Source organism: Salmo salar, chromosome 03, assembly GCF_965601325.2.
Source record: "Salmo salar chromosome 03, fSalSal1, whole genome shotgun sequence".
Classification (NCBI taxonomy): Eukaryota; Metazoa; Chordata; class Actinopteri; order Salmoniformes; family Salmonidae; genus Salmo; species Salmo salar.
Window position 1 is genome coordinate 37647027 of NC_138293.1, and position 14614 is coordinate 37661640.

Below are 14614 nucleotides of genomic sequence, written 5' to 3' on the forward strand. Positions count from 1 at the left end.
TTGGTAGCATTGCCTTTAAATTGTTTAACTTGGGTCAAACGTTTCGGGTAGCCTTCCACAATAAGTTGAGTGAATTTTGGCCCATTCCTCCTGACAGAGCTGGTGTAACTGAGTCAGGTTTGTAGGCCTCCTTACTCACACATGCTTTTCAGTTCTGCCCACAAATTGTCTATGGGATTGAGGTCAGGGCTTTGTGATGACCACTCCAATACCTTCACTTTGTTGTCCTTAAAGCCATTTCGCCACAACTTTGGAAGTATGCCTGGGGTCATTGTCCATTTGGAAGACCCATTTGCGACCAAGCTTTAACTTCCTGACTGATGTCTTGAGATGTTGCTTCAATATATCCACATCATTTTCCTTTCTCATGATGCCATCGATTTTGTGAAGTGCACCAGTCCCTCCTGCAGCAAAGCACCCCCACAACATGATGCTGCCACCCCCGTGCTTCACGGTTGGGATGGTGTTCTTCGGCTTGCAAGCCTCCCCCTTTTTCCTCCAAACATAACGATGGTCATTATGGCCAAACAGTTGTTTTTGTTTCATCAGACCAGAGGATATTTCTCAAAAAAGTACAATCTTTGTCCCCATGTGCAGTTGCTTTTTATGGTGGTTTTGGAGCAGTGGCATCTTCCTTGCTGAGCAGCCTTTCAGGTTATGTCGATATAGGACTCATTCTACTGTGGATATAGATACTTTTGCACCCGTTTCCTCCAGCATCTTCTCAAGTTCCTTTGCTGTTGTTCTGGGATTGATTTGCACTTTTCGCACCAAAGTACGTTCATATCTGGGAGACAGAACGCGTCTCCTTCCTGAGCAATATGACGGCTGCGTGATCCCATGGTGTTTATACTTGCGTACTATTGTTTGTACAGATGAATGTGGTACCTTCAGGCGTTTGGAAATTGCTCCCAAGGATGAACCTTGTGGAGGTCTACAAAAAATTTTTTAGGTCTTGGCTGATTTCTTTAGATTTTCTGGAATTTTACCAGCTGTTTAAAGGCACAGTCAACTTAGTGTATGTAAACTTCTGACCCACTGGAATTGTGATAGTATACTATAAATGAAATAATTTGTCTTAACAATTGTTGGAAAAATTACTTGTGTCATGCACAAAGTTGATGTCCTAACCGACTTGCCAAACTAGTTTATTAACAAGAAATTTGTGGAGTGGTTGAAAAACAAGTTTTAATGACTCCAACCTAAGTGTATGTAAACTTCCTTCTTCCAAATGCACTGTCGGAACTAGAAGCACAAGCATTTCGCTACACTCGCATTAACATCCGCTAACCATGTGACCAATACAATTTGATTCAATTTGTAAAATGATGAAGCCTTATTGTGCATCACTGACACCTTGTGGATCTCCAATATTACTGAATCTTTTCTTTCTGCTTCATAGTAATAATGACTAATGGCTACGTTACCTGGAACATGTAACGGTTGTAACAGCTAAAAAAAATGTTTTATTCCATTTAACTCAGTTTTTGTTTTGTTACAATGATAATCTAAAAGGAAGTTCTCCTATTGACAGAAGTACTATTGCAGAAAACAAGTGCAAAAGATTTTTCAAACTTCTTTTTTATTTATTTGTACATTCACCACTTACAGGGGTAAACCAAAAAAACAAACCAAAAAAACAATAAAGTAATCTTTAATAATGATTAAAAACAATATTAAATCCGCTTGTGTGGAGTTTTAATATGCACCCCTTTTCCAGCCTGCGTTGACCGGGGGGGGGGAGAGGCAAAGGATGGACAGAAAGAAGCGTATAGAAGATTCTAATCTCTTGCAGAGAATATAGTCTCTCATCTTTCAAACTAAACAAAGACAGAACTTTGCGCAACACCATCAGTCCTCCACAGGAATCAAGGTGGAGGACGGCAGACTGACTGGTACAGCACGCAGCCATGACAAAGCACCCCACAGAAACCAGTTGTGGAATACACAACACAGGGGAAGGAGAAAAACCGCTGTGTGTGTATGCATAGAACTCTACATAGAGCACTTACTCTTCAGATATGCATGGGGGGGAAATAAGGGGAAAAGGGTTGGTTGCCAATCTGCCAAGAATATTTTAAAAACAAATAAGAATATACTTAGGCAAAATGAACACATATAAAATCTAAACTTTCAGACTGAAGCAAGACAGACTGCAGTCTGGGGGAAACAATGCTCAAACCATGGTCCCTGTGTGTGTGTGTGTGTGTGTGTGTGTGTGTGTATATATATATGTTTGTATGTGTGTCAGTGTGTTGGTCCTCTGTAGGGTCTTAGTTCTAACAAAGTACATGTAGTGATGGGGAATGGGGGGTTATTTTAAGACAGTTCCAGCCACACCAATTCCCTCTAGCGTCGTCTGTCACGAGGTGGAGGATCACTGCGGCTGCGAGAGCGTCTGCCCACCCCTGCACTGTTGCCCCCTGGTCTGCGGTGGCTGCTTTCTCTGCGTTTGTCACCCTCTCTGTCTCGGTCCCTGTCTTTGCCCCTCTCCCTGTCTCGCTCTCTGTCCCTGTCCCCCTCGCCTCTTTCGCCAGATGCGCTACTCCCTGCTTTTATCCTCTCTTTGCGCTCTTCCTCCCTTTTCTTCTCCTCCTCCTCTTGCTGCTCCTTCCTCCTCTTCTCTCGCTCCTTCCTCCTCTCTTGTCGAGCTACTTCCCTCTGTGTAAACTGGCCACAAAGAGAGAACATGGGAGGATGTTAAGAGTGGATTGTGAACAATTTAAAATCAACACTTTCAACAAAATGTAAGGAAGGATATGTGGACCCCATATCATCAATAAGAAATCTTGTTTAGATAGTTGAGTTTTGTGTATATATCTGACCTGCTCTTCTGTGAGGGGGAGCCAGTATATACAAGGGGCTGCTTTGGTTTTATTGAACAGGTCATCCAGCAGTTTGGCAGGGGCTTCCTCTGCAGCTTTCTCTGGAAACACAACACAAACAGAAAGCGTAAACGTACAGTTGACACGACAGGGCACAGCTCTAAACCACCATCACCACTCTTCACCTTTCTTGTTTGTCTTCCTCTCCTTGCTCTTGCCCTTCTCCTTGCGCTTCCTCTCTCTGGAGCGCGATCGTCTGGGGCCCGCCTCCTCTCCAGGTTTTCCGGGACCAAAGTCCCGTACCTTGTCCCTGTCCCACTCCCTCTCTGCCCGGGTCCTCTCCCTGCGCTCCATCTCACGCTCTCGCTCCGCCCACTGGTCACGCTCGGGCAGGAGAGGGGGCAGGGCCGCCCCCCGACCTCGGCCAGGCACCGACGAAGCCCCCCGCTCCTCCTCTCCAGCCCCCCCAGGGGGTGGCAAGCCTCTGTGGAAATCAAGCTACACACACACACACACACACACACACACACACACACACACACACACACACACACACACACACACACGAGGGGGAAGGTTACCATAAGGAACATCATAAGCACTCAAATATTAGAGAACTGTGGAATGATATGCATCATCACGTAGGGCAGAACTACAAGGGACAAGTTAGTCTCACCTCCTCTTGCTGACTGAAGTCCACACTGAGGAACTTGGGGTTGCTCTGAGGCCATTTCACCCCATGTAGTGCTGCACGAGTGGCCACTGCCTCCTCTGCACTGGAGTACTGAAAGAAAAGGGAGAGCAAGAACAGCCATCCATTAGGAACATTGAGGCTTTCCTTAGATAAGACACAGAAAATAGGAAGATGTAGGAGGAGTTCTGAGCTGCATCTAAAATGACATCCTGTAGTCAAGTGCACCAGCTTTGACCAGAGCCTCCTATGGCTGGTTAAAAGTAGTGCACTATACGGGGAATAGGATGTCAGTTGAGAAGCAGACCTGTATTCAGGATAATGGCCAGCAGACAGAGACGTACGGTGACGTAGCAGTGAGATTTGATCTTGTCGATCCAGAAGCCATCCTCCAGCACAGTGCCAGTCCTGCTGAGCAGCTCCTTCAGCTGACCCAGGGTGAACGGCCGAACCAGGTTGGACAGGTGGACGATGTTGGACACTTTGCCTCGTGGAGGAGAGGGCTGCTTGGCCGTGCGGACAGGGTCGTCTATGGTGATGGACACGCCAGACTTCTGCTGGCTGATGGAGCGACGGATCAGGGTGTCACTTGGGGTCACTGGACAGATGAGACCAGAGAGATACATCAACCTGATAACTCACAACATATCAAAAGGCTAGAATCTAGCCCAGGGTTAGCAGAGGTTTTGAGAAATCTGATAAGATAATTAAGTTGATCTTTAAATTTGGATCCATCTATCACCTGTGTTCATCTCCATGTCATGGATGGGGGGAGAGGGGGATCGTGTCTCCATGGAGTCTCTCTGGAATGAGTCGTCCATCTTCTCCTCTCTGTCGCTTTTAACCTCCACTCCATCCTCTCTGTCCTCCATGTTTTCACTCCTCTTGGACTCCTTCGGTCCATTCTCCTGGGTCTCGGACAGGACCACCTACATACAGTACATTGGAAGTGGGTGGGGTAGAGGAGGCGGCACACAGATGTTTTAATAAGACATTCACAATGTAATACGTTTGGGTCAATTATGAATGTTAGCCGTTATAGTAAATCTTACTTTAACGCACCTTTATAAATGACTGCTGCAAAACCAATTTCCAGTAATACATTATTACTTCTTGAATCAAGATAAATGTACAGTCCACAGAACAGGCGAAGTAGAACCCTGACCTGTGTGACAGTGCGTCTGATCTTGAAGTCTTGCTCGCCCTGCTCCCTGTCCTCCTCTCCCCCAGAGAGGTGAGTTTCCTCTGGGTGCAGATCCACCACCGCCTCCTGTCCTGGACTCAGCCTGATGTCTGGGATCAGAGACTGGGCAGCGCAATCAATATATTACAGATGGGAGAAGGCGAGAAGCTTCAAAACTCAGAGAGTAAAACGTTTGTTAGTATTTACTATCATGCTGTGTTTGGATAGATGGTTTGTAATATGTACAACAGTATATTTTGCAGTGTAGTGATGATGATACTGTACCTTCAGAGAGTCTGTGGTGATGCTGATGGATGGTTTCTTGGCTGTGACTGCAGTGCTGGAACCCCACCTCCTCTTCCTCCCGGGCCCGGCCCCAGACTCTGCCTCGCCCTCTGCACTGACGACACCTGGAGAGGCCTTGCTGCCTGGAAGACAAAGGATGATTGCACTACTGGCCAAACGCGAACGCAAGCACCTCATCTATAATTGTCTCTCACCCACACGCACAGGCCAACTCAACTAAAAACGACGTCTACCTACTGAGCCGAAGAAAACAAAGTATACTTACTGCTAAGAGAGATCCTACGGGCTGTGAATGCCTTTGGTGTCAGACTCTGAAACAAAAATAAATAAACACACCCCAAAGTACAGGGGAAAGGTGAGAGGCAGAGATGGAGAGGTGCATAAACAGATTGAAGGGAAGACAGGACAAGAGAGAAAGTGTGGGTGAACAAGGGAAGAGAAACTAGGTGAGAGAGACTGCTACTCCAGTCTAAGTCACTTTCCATCTCAACATATTAGTCAGACAATGAATAGCACCAGTCATATTGAATCTCAATAGCACACTGCAGTGAGCAGACAGTGGATAACATCTTTGCTTGGTCTCAAAACAGTGTGCATGGCTTTAAGATATGTAGTAATATTAATGACTGGGGCCCCAAATGTCAGTTTATGTTTGGTGTAGAAAGATATTCAGGGATGGAGCCACAGTCTCTATCACACATACAGAAAGACAGATAGCCTGATTGCAATACTGCAGTTTAAATTCCTTAGAATTAAATATCTCACATTTCATTTCACTTTCATAACAGCACATCTGAATGGTGTAGCTGGTAAACTACGTGGCTGCCAGGATTACCGGGCCATAAAGCAAGACTATAATATTGGGTGGTTTACGACAATTTTCATTCAAAAACGTCAGTACCCATAAATATGTAAATTAAATCATTTGACATCTATGTCAGAGTCAATTCCCCCATTTTAGGCTAAAAGGAGGGAGTCGACTGAAACTATACATTTTCTAAATATTGTGTATTTCTTTGTAGAAAATAACATTGAGAAAATTACTACTTATTCCCTGGTACCACTGACACCTGATCCTTACTGGGTTGGATATGGCCCAATCTCGACTGCATGTACTGTATCTAGGCAACAAGGGTCCAATCAAAGGTGGTTGTGAAGTTTGGGTGGAAATCTGACAGCTGGTTGGCAGGATGGGCTCTGTAGATCAGTGGGGGTGGGACGTGAGTGGCTTTTGGAAACATTTTGGGGTCAAGTCCTTAGCGCTTAAGCATCAGTCTTTCAGATCTTTATCATGCTTTTCTGTTGGGATACTGCCCAGCTGAGGTTTAATGGAGATGGGATAGTCAATGTTGAACAAGAGTAACTCCAAAAACTAGCAGGGGCATAGTTCAGCAGACAGTCTGTTGGGTGCTAAGTAGTAGCATAAAAAAGGGACCCAATTGGCAAGTACCTTTTCCAGCCAACAATCAGAAGTTTGGTAGTGAGTCCAAAGAAATGCTGAAGACCATTGAGAAAGTTATCAAATGTCCAAGATCATGACTTTGAAAAACAGCCACGAAGAGAATACCCAAGCTGTCCTCATGACTCATTAGGTTTATTTAGATCTCATTCTGAATAGGTGGAGAACACCCAAAATGTCCTTTTCTCAGAGAAACAGTTTAGTCCAGAAAAAAATGATTGATCAGTTAAAACTGGTCCATGCAAGTCCATTGAGCAGCACATTCATCTGTAGGTGGTGAGAAGAAAAATGTACTGCAGCAACCTCGTTGGAAGCCATCCACAGGCATGTCATCGAAGGATTTGAAACAGTCTTATTGAATGTCGGCCTCATCGCCCCTCAGACCCATTGTGAAGTGAGGTTGTATGTGGCCATACAGGTGGTGTATGAGCCAGTTGAGCCAGTCGCTGGTGTTAGAGACGACAGTCATCCTAAACCCTCAGCCCATTAGTCCAATCAAGTGCCATCTCCGTGGCAACATGGCCTTTGTTGCCACAGTTGTCCCACTGCAGTGCAGAATCAGGGGCCTATGTGTGGGATACCCAGGGCTCTTGGGGACATTGGAACAGGTGCAGCAGTAGTAGTGGCAGAAGTAGTATGCAGGTACCATTAGGGGCAATGGAAGAGGCATGAGCACCTTTATAACAAAGCAATCAATGGGGTTTTAAACATCAGCCACAGTAAGAGCATCTCCCCTGCTGCTTCTGTCTGAGACAGCATCAGCAAAGGGTCAAAAACACAACTAAAAATGTATTTTCACTAGCTCAACAAACCTCTTTTAAAAAAGGGTCAGGTTAACCAAACCAGTAAGTAAATATTACAAATAACAGATTGTTACTTTTCATTTAGAAATGTTTGAAATGTGCTTCTTATTTCTTATCACTAAGCATTTTCAGGACCTAAAAGCACTTAATTGTCTACAATGATATGGGGTATAAAGCAAAATTGAAACGAGAGACATCATTAACGGGGAGAAGATGGAGCACGGATGTGCCCAATATCACAACCTAAAAACTATGACCAAAAACAAACACCAAATTTCTAATTCCTAACTAAAGTGGTTAGGTTTGATGGCTGACAACTGGAGGGAGGTCTCCTCACAGGTTGGCCAGTGACAGTCCAAGCCCAGAGCACACCCCTCTTTAAAGAGCCATGATACAGTGAGGATGTCCCAGTGTTCCTCCGTGGCCTTACCTCCTCACTGCTCTCAGGAGCCCGCTCAGGCTCAGCCATGGCAGCCTCCTTCACCTCCCTATGGAGAGAATGAAAGAAATGAAGAGGAGCGATGGAGAGATAGGATGAAGAGACAGGAGGATAAAGAGGGGGTAAAGTGTGGTTCCGGTTAGTTGCAAAAAGGTATTCAGAACAATGGGGTCCAAAACTATGCAACATGGAGGGATTTCAGACCCGAGTTACATGCGGCCGTAAATGTTACTTTATTCCCTGTATATGTACTTCTCTCTAGCATGTTGACCTTGAACTTGTTGGTACCGGGGAAAAGCCGGTACCAACAAGATACAAGTTTGGGGTGGTGATCAAAGAAATGGAGGTGTCTACAGATAAGCCATATCCTGACCTCACCTTACAGTACCAGTCAAACATTTGGACACACCTACGTTTGACAAGGGTTTCTTTATTTGTACTATTTTCTACATTGTAGAATAATAGTGAAGACATCAATACTAAGAAATAACAGATACAGAATCATGTAGTAACCAAAAAAGTGTTAAACAAATCAAAATATATTTTACATTTGAGATTCTTCAAATAGCCACCCCTGCCTTGACAGCTTTGCACACTCGACATTCTCTCAACCAGCGTCATGAGATAGTCACCTGGAATGCATTTCAATTGACAGGTGTGCCTTGTTAAAAGTTAATTTGTGGAATTTCTTTCCTTCTTAAGGAGTTTGACCCAATCAGTTGTGTTGTGACAAGGTACATTTACATTTTACATTTTAGTCATTTAGCAGACACTCTTATCCAGAGCGACTTACAGTAGTGAATGCATACATTTCATACATTATTATTTTTTCCCCCATACTGGTCCCCTGTGGGAATCGAACCCACAACCCTGGCGTTGCAAACACCATGCTCTACCAACTGAGCTACAGGGAAGGTAGGGGTGGTATACAGAAGATAGACCTATTTGGTAAAAGACCAAGTCCATATTATGGCAAGAACAGCTCAAATAAGCAAAGAGAAATGACAGTCCATTACTTTAAGACATCAAGGTCAGTCAATACGGAAAATTTCAAGAACTTACAAAGTTTCTTCAAGTGCAGTCGCAAAAACCATCAAGCGCTATGATGAAACTGGCTCTCATGAGGACCACCACAGGAAAGGAAAACCCAGAGTTAACTCTGCTGCAGAGGATAAGATCATTAGAGTTAACTGCACCTCAGATTGCAGCCCAAACAAATGCTTCAGAGTTCAAGCAAGACATCTCAACAACAACTATTCAGAGACTGTGAATCATGCCTTCGTGGTCAAATTGCTGCAAAGAAACCACTACTAAAGGACACCAATAAGAAATAGAGACTTGCTTAGGCCAAGAAACATGAGCAATGGACATTAGACCGGTGAAAATCTGTCCTTTGGTCTGAAGAGTCCAAATTTGAGATTTTTGGTTCCAACCGCCGTGTCTTTGTGGGAAGCAGAGTAGGTGAATGTATGATCTCCGTGTGTGTGGTTCCCACCATGAAGGAGGTGGTGTGTTGGTGCTTTGCTGGTGTGATTTATTTAGAATTCAAGGCACACTTAACCAACATGGGTACCACAGCATTCGGCAGCGATACGCCATCCCATCTGGTTTGTACATACTGGGACTATAATTTGTGTTTCAACAGGACAATGACTCAACACACCTCCAGGCTGTGTAAGGGCTATTTGACCATGAAGGAGAGTGATGGAGTGCTGCATCAGATGACCTGGCTTCCACAATCACACGACCTCAACCCAATTGAGATGGTTTGGGATGAGTTGGACCGCAGAGTGAAGGAAAAGCAGCCAACAAGTGCTCAGCATGTGTGGGAACTCCTTCAAGACTGTTGGAAAAGCATTCCTCATGAAGCTGGCAGAGAACGCCAAGTGTGCAAAGCTGTCATCAAGGCAAATGGTGGCTACTTTGAAAAATCTCAAATATACTATGCTTTGTTTAACACTTTTTTGATGATTCCATATACATGTTATTTCATAGGTTTGATGTCTTCACTATTATTCTACAATGTAGAAAATAGTACAAATAAAGAAAACCCTTTTGACTGGTACTGTATAAACAGCAATAGTTGAATAGGATGGCATTGACTAGAACACAGCATATACAATGAAATGAGTAAAACAGTATGAAAACATTATTAAAAGTGACCAGTGTTCCATTATTAGGTTCCATTAATAAAGTGACCAGTGATTCCATGTCTATGTACATAGGGCAGCAGCCTCTAAGTCGCAGGGTCAAGTAACCGGGTGGTAGCCAGCTAGTGATAGTGACTACATTCAGGGTAGGGTACTGGGTAGAGGCTGGCTAGTGATGGCTATTTAACAGTCTGATGGCCTTGAGAAAGAAGCTGTTTTTCAGTCTCTCGGTCCCAGCATTGATGCACCTGTACTGACCTCGCCTTCTGGATGACAGCTACGTGAACAGGCAATGGCTCGGGTGGTTGATGTACTTGATTATCTTTTTGGCCTTCCTGTGACATCGGGTGTTGTAAGTGTCCTGGAGGGGAAGCAGTATGCACCCGGTAATGCGTTGGGCAGACCTCACCCCCCCCTGGAGAGCCCTGCGGTTGTGGGCGGTGCAGTTGCTGTAACAGGCTGTTATACAGTCCGACAGGATGCTCTCAATGGTGAATCTGCAAAAGTTTGCAAGGGTCTTATGGGCCAAGCTGAATTTCTTCAGCCTCCTCACCACACAGTCTGAGTGGGTGGACCATTTCAGATTGTCAGTGATGTGTACGCCAAGGAACTTGAAGCTTTTCACCTTCACCACTGCGGCCCCATCGATGTGGACGTGCTCCCTTAGCTGTCTCCTGATGTCCACAATCATCTCCTTTATTTTGTTGACGTCGAGGAGGAGGTTATTTTCCTGAAACCACTCCGCCAAGGCCCTCACCTCCTCCCTGTAAGCTGTCTCGTCATTGTTGGTAATCAGGCTTACTATTGTGTCGTCTGCAAACTTCATGATTGAGTTAGAGGCGTGCGTGTCGAGGATCAGCAGCCCGTCAGGAAGTCCTGGATCCAGCAGCACAGGGAAGGGTTAAGACCCAGGGCCCCAAGCTTAAAGATGAGCTTGGAGGGTACTGTTGTTGAAGGCTGAGCAATTGTCAATGAACAGCATTCTTCCACAGGCATTCCTCATCCAGATGGGATAGGGCAGTGTGATGGTGATTGCATCGTCTTCGGATCTATTGGGGAGGTTTGCAAATTGAAGTGGGTCTAGGGTGTCAGGTAAGTTGGAGGTGACATGATCCTTAAATTAGCCTCTCAAAGCACTTCATGATGACAGAAGAGAGTGCTACGGAGCGATAGTCATTTAGTTCAGTTTCCTTTGTTCCTGTACCCAAGAAAGCAATGGTGGAAATATTGAAGTAAGTGGGGATTGCAGACTGGGATAGGGAGAGATTGAATAGGTCCATAAACACTCCAGCCAATTGGTCTGCGCATACTCTGAGGACGCGGCTAGAGAGGCCCTCTGGGCCGGAAGCATCGTGAGGGTCAACTCACTTAAATGTCTTACTCACGTCAGCCAAGGAGAACGATAGCCCACAGTCCTCGGGAGCTTCCCACAACAGTGGCACTGTGTTATCCTCAAAGCGGGTGAAGGTGTTAAGCTTATCTGGGAGCAAAACATCAGCGACGTAGCTGGTTTTGCTTTGTAAATTGTGATTGTCTGGAGTCCCTGCCACACACGTCTCGTGTCTAAGCTGTTGAATTGCAACTCAACTTTGTCTCTGTAGTGACGTTTTGCCTGTTTGATTTCCTTACAGAGGGCATAATGCACTGTTTGTATTCAACCATATTCCCAGTCACCTTGCTGTGGTTAAATGCAGTGGTTCGCGCTTTCAGTTTTGCGCGAATGCTGCCATCTATCCACGGTTTTTCGTTTGGGTAGGTTTTAATAGTCACAGTGGGAACAACATCCCCTATACAGTGCCTTTGGGAAAATATTCAGTCACAGTTCTTCAGTACGGGCCATTCTACAGCCAGTGTTTGTCTATGGAGATTGCATGGCAGTGTGCTCGATCTTATACACCTGTCAGCAACGTGTGTGGCTGAAATAACCGAATCCACTAATTTGATGTAGTGTATATCTGACCATTTTATAAATATTATAATTGCATAATATGACAGCATTAAGAATAAAAACGCTCTCCCCGGCATCCCAAGATGAATGGTTTTTACCGCTAAAGTGCCACTGCTTTGATTGGTGTAACATTTAATTTGCTCCATGGCTCAGGCAGCCAAGTAAGTGGATACAAGGCTGTTTGGTTCATCGCAGTCACAAAAATAACTTTGCAACGGTTTCTGCTAAAGAATGCCATGCTGGTGGGTGGTAACATTAAAATAAAACCCAGCTCTGAAACTAAACGTAGGCTGACATTTTTTCATGTCATATCATAGGAAAAGACCCATTCACACAGATTACAACAAAGTAGGCAGTTCGGATTTGTCACTTCAAGCCCAAATATAATCATACTTTGACTAAAACTATGATATATTGACTTAAAACCTTTGTGCAACATCATGGGTAAGCTCTGGCCATTGTCTTGCAGCTCAAAAAAGTGGACTTCTATGGGTGTGGGCATTTATAATCAAAACACGTAAAAAAAGGAACAGATTTCCTAAGTCTGAATCGGGCCCTATGGGAATAGGATATACAAGCAATATGATAGTGTCCTGTCCATACATAAGGGCTTGCCTAACAGGGTGATCTATACAGATTGGCATAGCAGAGAAGAGAATAGAGGTGCAACATTAGCAGCAACTTATAATATGACAAAATAAGGCACAAATCCCTTATTTGCACATTTGCTTTTTGAGCATTAATTTCCATGACAACAAACCTCTAAGATAAAATATTAGACCTATGTTTTGTGCTAAATCAAATCCCAGAACTTATTCTATTAGAATGTAATCATGATTATTATCATGTTAAAAAAATGAATTTGATATGAAATGAGAGGTAGGCTTTCAAAATAGCCAACACCTGTATGCTTATGATAGTCATTCGTGCATTATCTATTTCCAATTCATGCAGATTCTGCGGTCACTTTTTTGTTGTATGAATGGAAACGAAAAGCAGGTCATTTCGCAATATACTATTCAAGTGCAATCCCCTTTCACTTGGTTGATTCATTCTGTCAAGGAGCGGCACAGTACAATGAGAGCGGTGACCGAATGCCCCCCATACCCCTCCCGTCCACATTATACACACACTGAATACTTCACCCGGACAACTCTGCTGCGTCATTAAAATGTAAGAGCGCAACATTTATCGCTACAAAATTGCAATGCGTTCTAAAAAGACATGGACGTGAAACGTCGCTACAATGCAACCCCGCAAACGGTCTGTTTATATAAAAATCCCAGCGCCACGACGACCTGTCTTTTCTCTTCCTACCTCACGCTCACCGGCTTTTAATCCCCTCGGACAGCATTTTTAACGAACCTGGTAGACAAATATCTCGGTCAGATTAAATGATACAAGCTTTGCGATACATTCTGCTGCTGGCCAAAGCAGTGCATTGTTATCGGTTACAACCGAAACATACACGCAGCACAGCCATATTGAATTGAATGAAAAATGAGACACAGGAAAAAAAGGACCCTCATCTCCTCTGGATGAAGCTTCCAGGCAAATTGGCTTCCAGGCAGTCACATGAAACGCCTGACCGGAATTGTATTAACCTGGCATTCTTGAGGACAACCCGTTTAACGGTTTGTTATTTTCTTGCCGTTTTATCATTTGCGGCTTAAGCAACAATAAAACAATTAAAATGTTTGCATTGATTGTTTGGAGGGCAAAAATAAAAGCTTTGCACAATCTTAAAAGGGTGTTATTGTTAGCAAATTTGGACAGTCAATCTACAGTTGTAAGGCTATACATTGTTTTATCTTTTAGTAAATACTGTTTTCTTGGTTTAGTTTTTTCCTGTTCCCGATTTTTATTGAAAATCGACAAATATTCAAATGTTCTAAGTCCACAACAATGTTTAAACCATATCAGGAGACTACTTTGGACGTCTGGGAACACTCCAAAAATTATTGGAGGGTGTAGTTGCCCTATAATTCAATTGCGCCTAGCAAGAGTGTTGGCTAACCGCGTTGTGATTGGCTAGCAGTGTTTTTGTACTGTACAATGTAGGCTACATGTGATAGCAGAGTGCAAAACAAACGCCCCGCAATTGATAAAAATCAGTATGATATCATTCTGCCAGGTTGCCTACTTTGCAGTCAACGTTTAATTGGTAAGGTTTTTTGGAAAAGCCTTTAGAAATGTTAATTCAAACAGTCCATGATTACTGAATTGCAAAGATTAAACCAAGACTTCGAAACAAACTTTTTGAATACTTGGTTTGCATAACCATTGTTGTTTGAATAAATCGTGATTAAAAAAGCCAATTGTTAACCAAAACGAACATGACCAGTTACATTTTTTTCACTGGCACCCTAGCGACTAATTAAAAATAGGTGTCGCACTGTCAAGTCAAAGTGTCGCAAATGCAAGGTCGTCACAGTTTCAAACCCTGCATAATGAACAGCCTAATTTTTGAGTTTGCGCAATGTCACCGAAAAGAATGGAGGCGTGCTTAATGAGCCACCTGAATTTGTTTGTTTCTGATTTCAATGCTTGACACATGTAACATGAAATACCTCCCAAATTAAATGTTTAAGTGTTAGAGGTTTCTACCTTGTAAAACGACAGGGGAACTTCTGCATTGAATTTCGTGCTCGTCTTATTATTTAAATGTGTAACATGAATTGCATCATTCAAGTCACAAGTGTGTCCCAAAGTTGATGGGTTTATTTGATCCCCTTGCCACTCTTAAAGTCACCCTCAGTTTCATCAGCAACACGTGACAACTGAGGGCCTCTGAGCGGAGTTGGTAGGGG

The 14614-nt window shown here is 43.8% G+C and overlaps 1 protein-coding gene across 1 annotated transcript in view; it reads right to left on the minus strand.

Annotated features, from left to right (window-relative positions):
• Positions 1-1563: 1563 nt before the first annotated feature.
• LOC106600278 (apoptotic chromatin condensation inducer 1a) overlaps positions 1564-14614 on the minus strand; it is a 40721-nt gene continuing 27670 nt past the window's right edge. Inside the window, exons 8-17 of the mRNA XM_014191588.3 lie at positions 7698-7755; positions 5271-5316; positions 4985-5127; positions 4682-4822; positions 4259-4445; positions 3861-4114; positions 3502-3609; positions 3011-3323; positions 2826-2926; positions 1564-2670 (exon numbers count right to left, since the gene is read on the minus strand). Coding sequence (XP_014047063.3) covers positions 2350-2670; positions 2826-2926; positions 3011-3323; positions 3502-3609; positions 3861-4114; positions 4259-4445; positions 4682-4822; positions 4985-5127; positions 5271-5316; positions 7698-7755 — 1672 coding nt within the window. The 3' untranslated portion in view covers positions 1564-2349. The remainder of the gene's footprint in view (positions 2671-2825; positions 2927-3010; positions 3324-3501; positions 3610-3860; positions 4115-4258; positions 4446-4681; positions 4823-4984; positions 5128-5270; positions 5317-7697; positions 7756-14614) is intronic.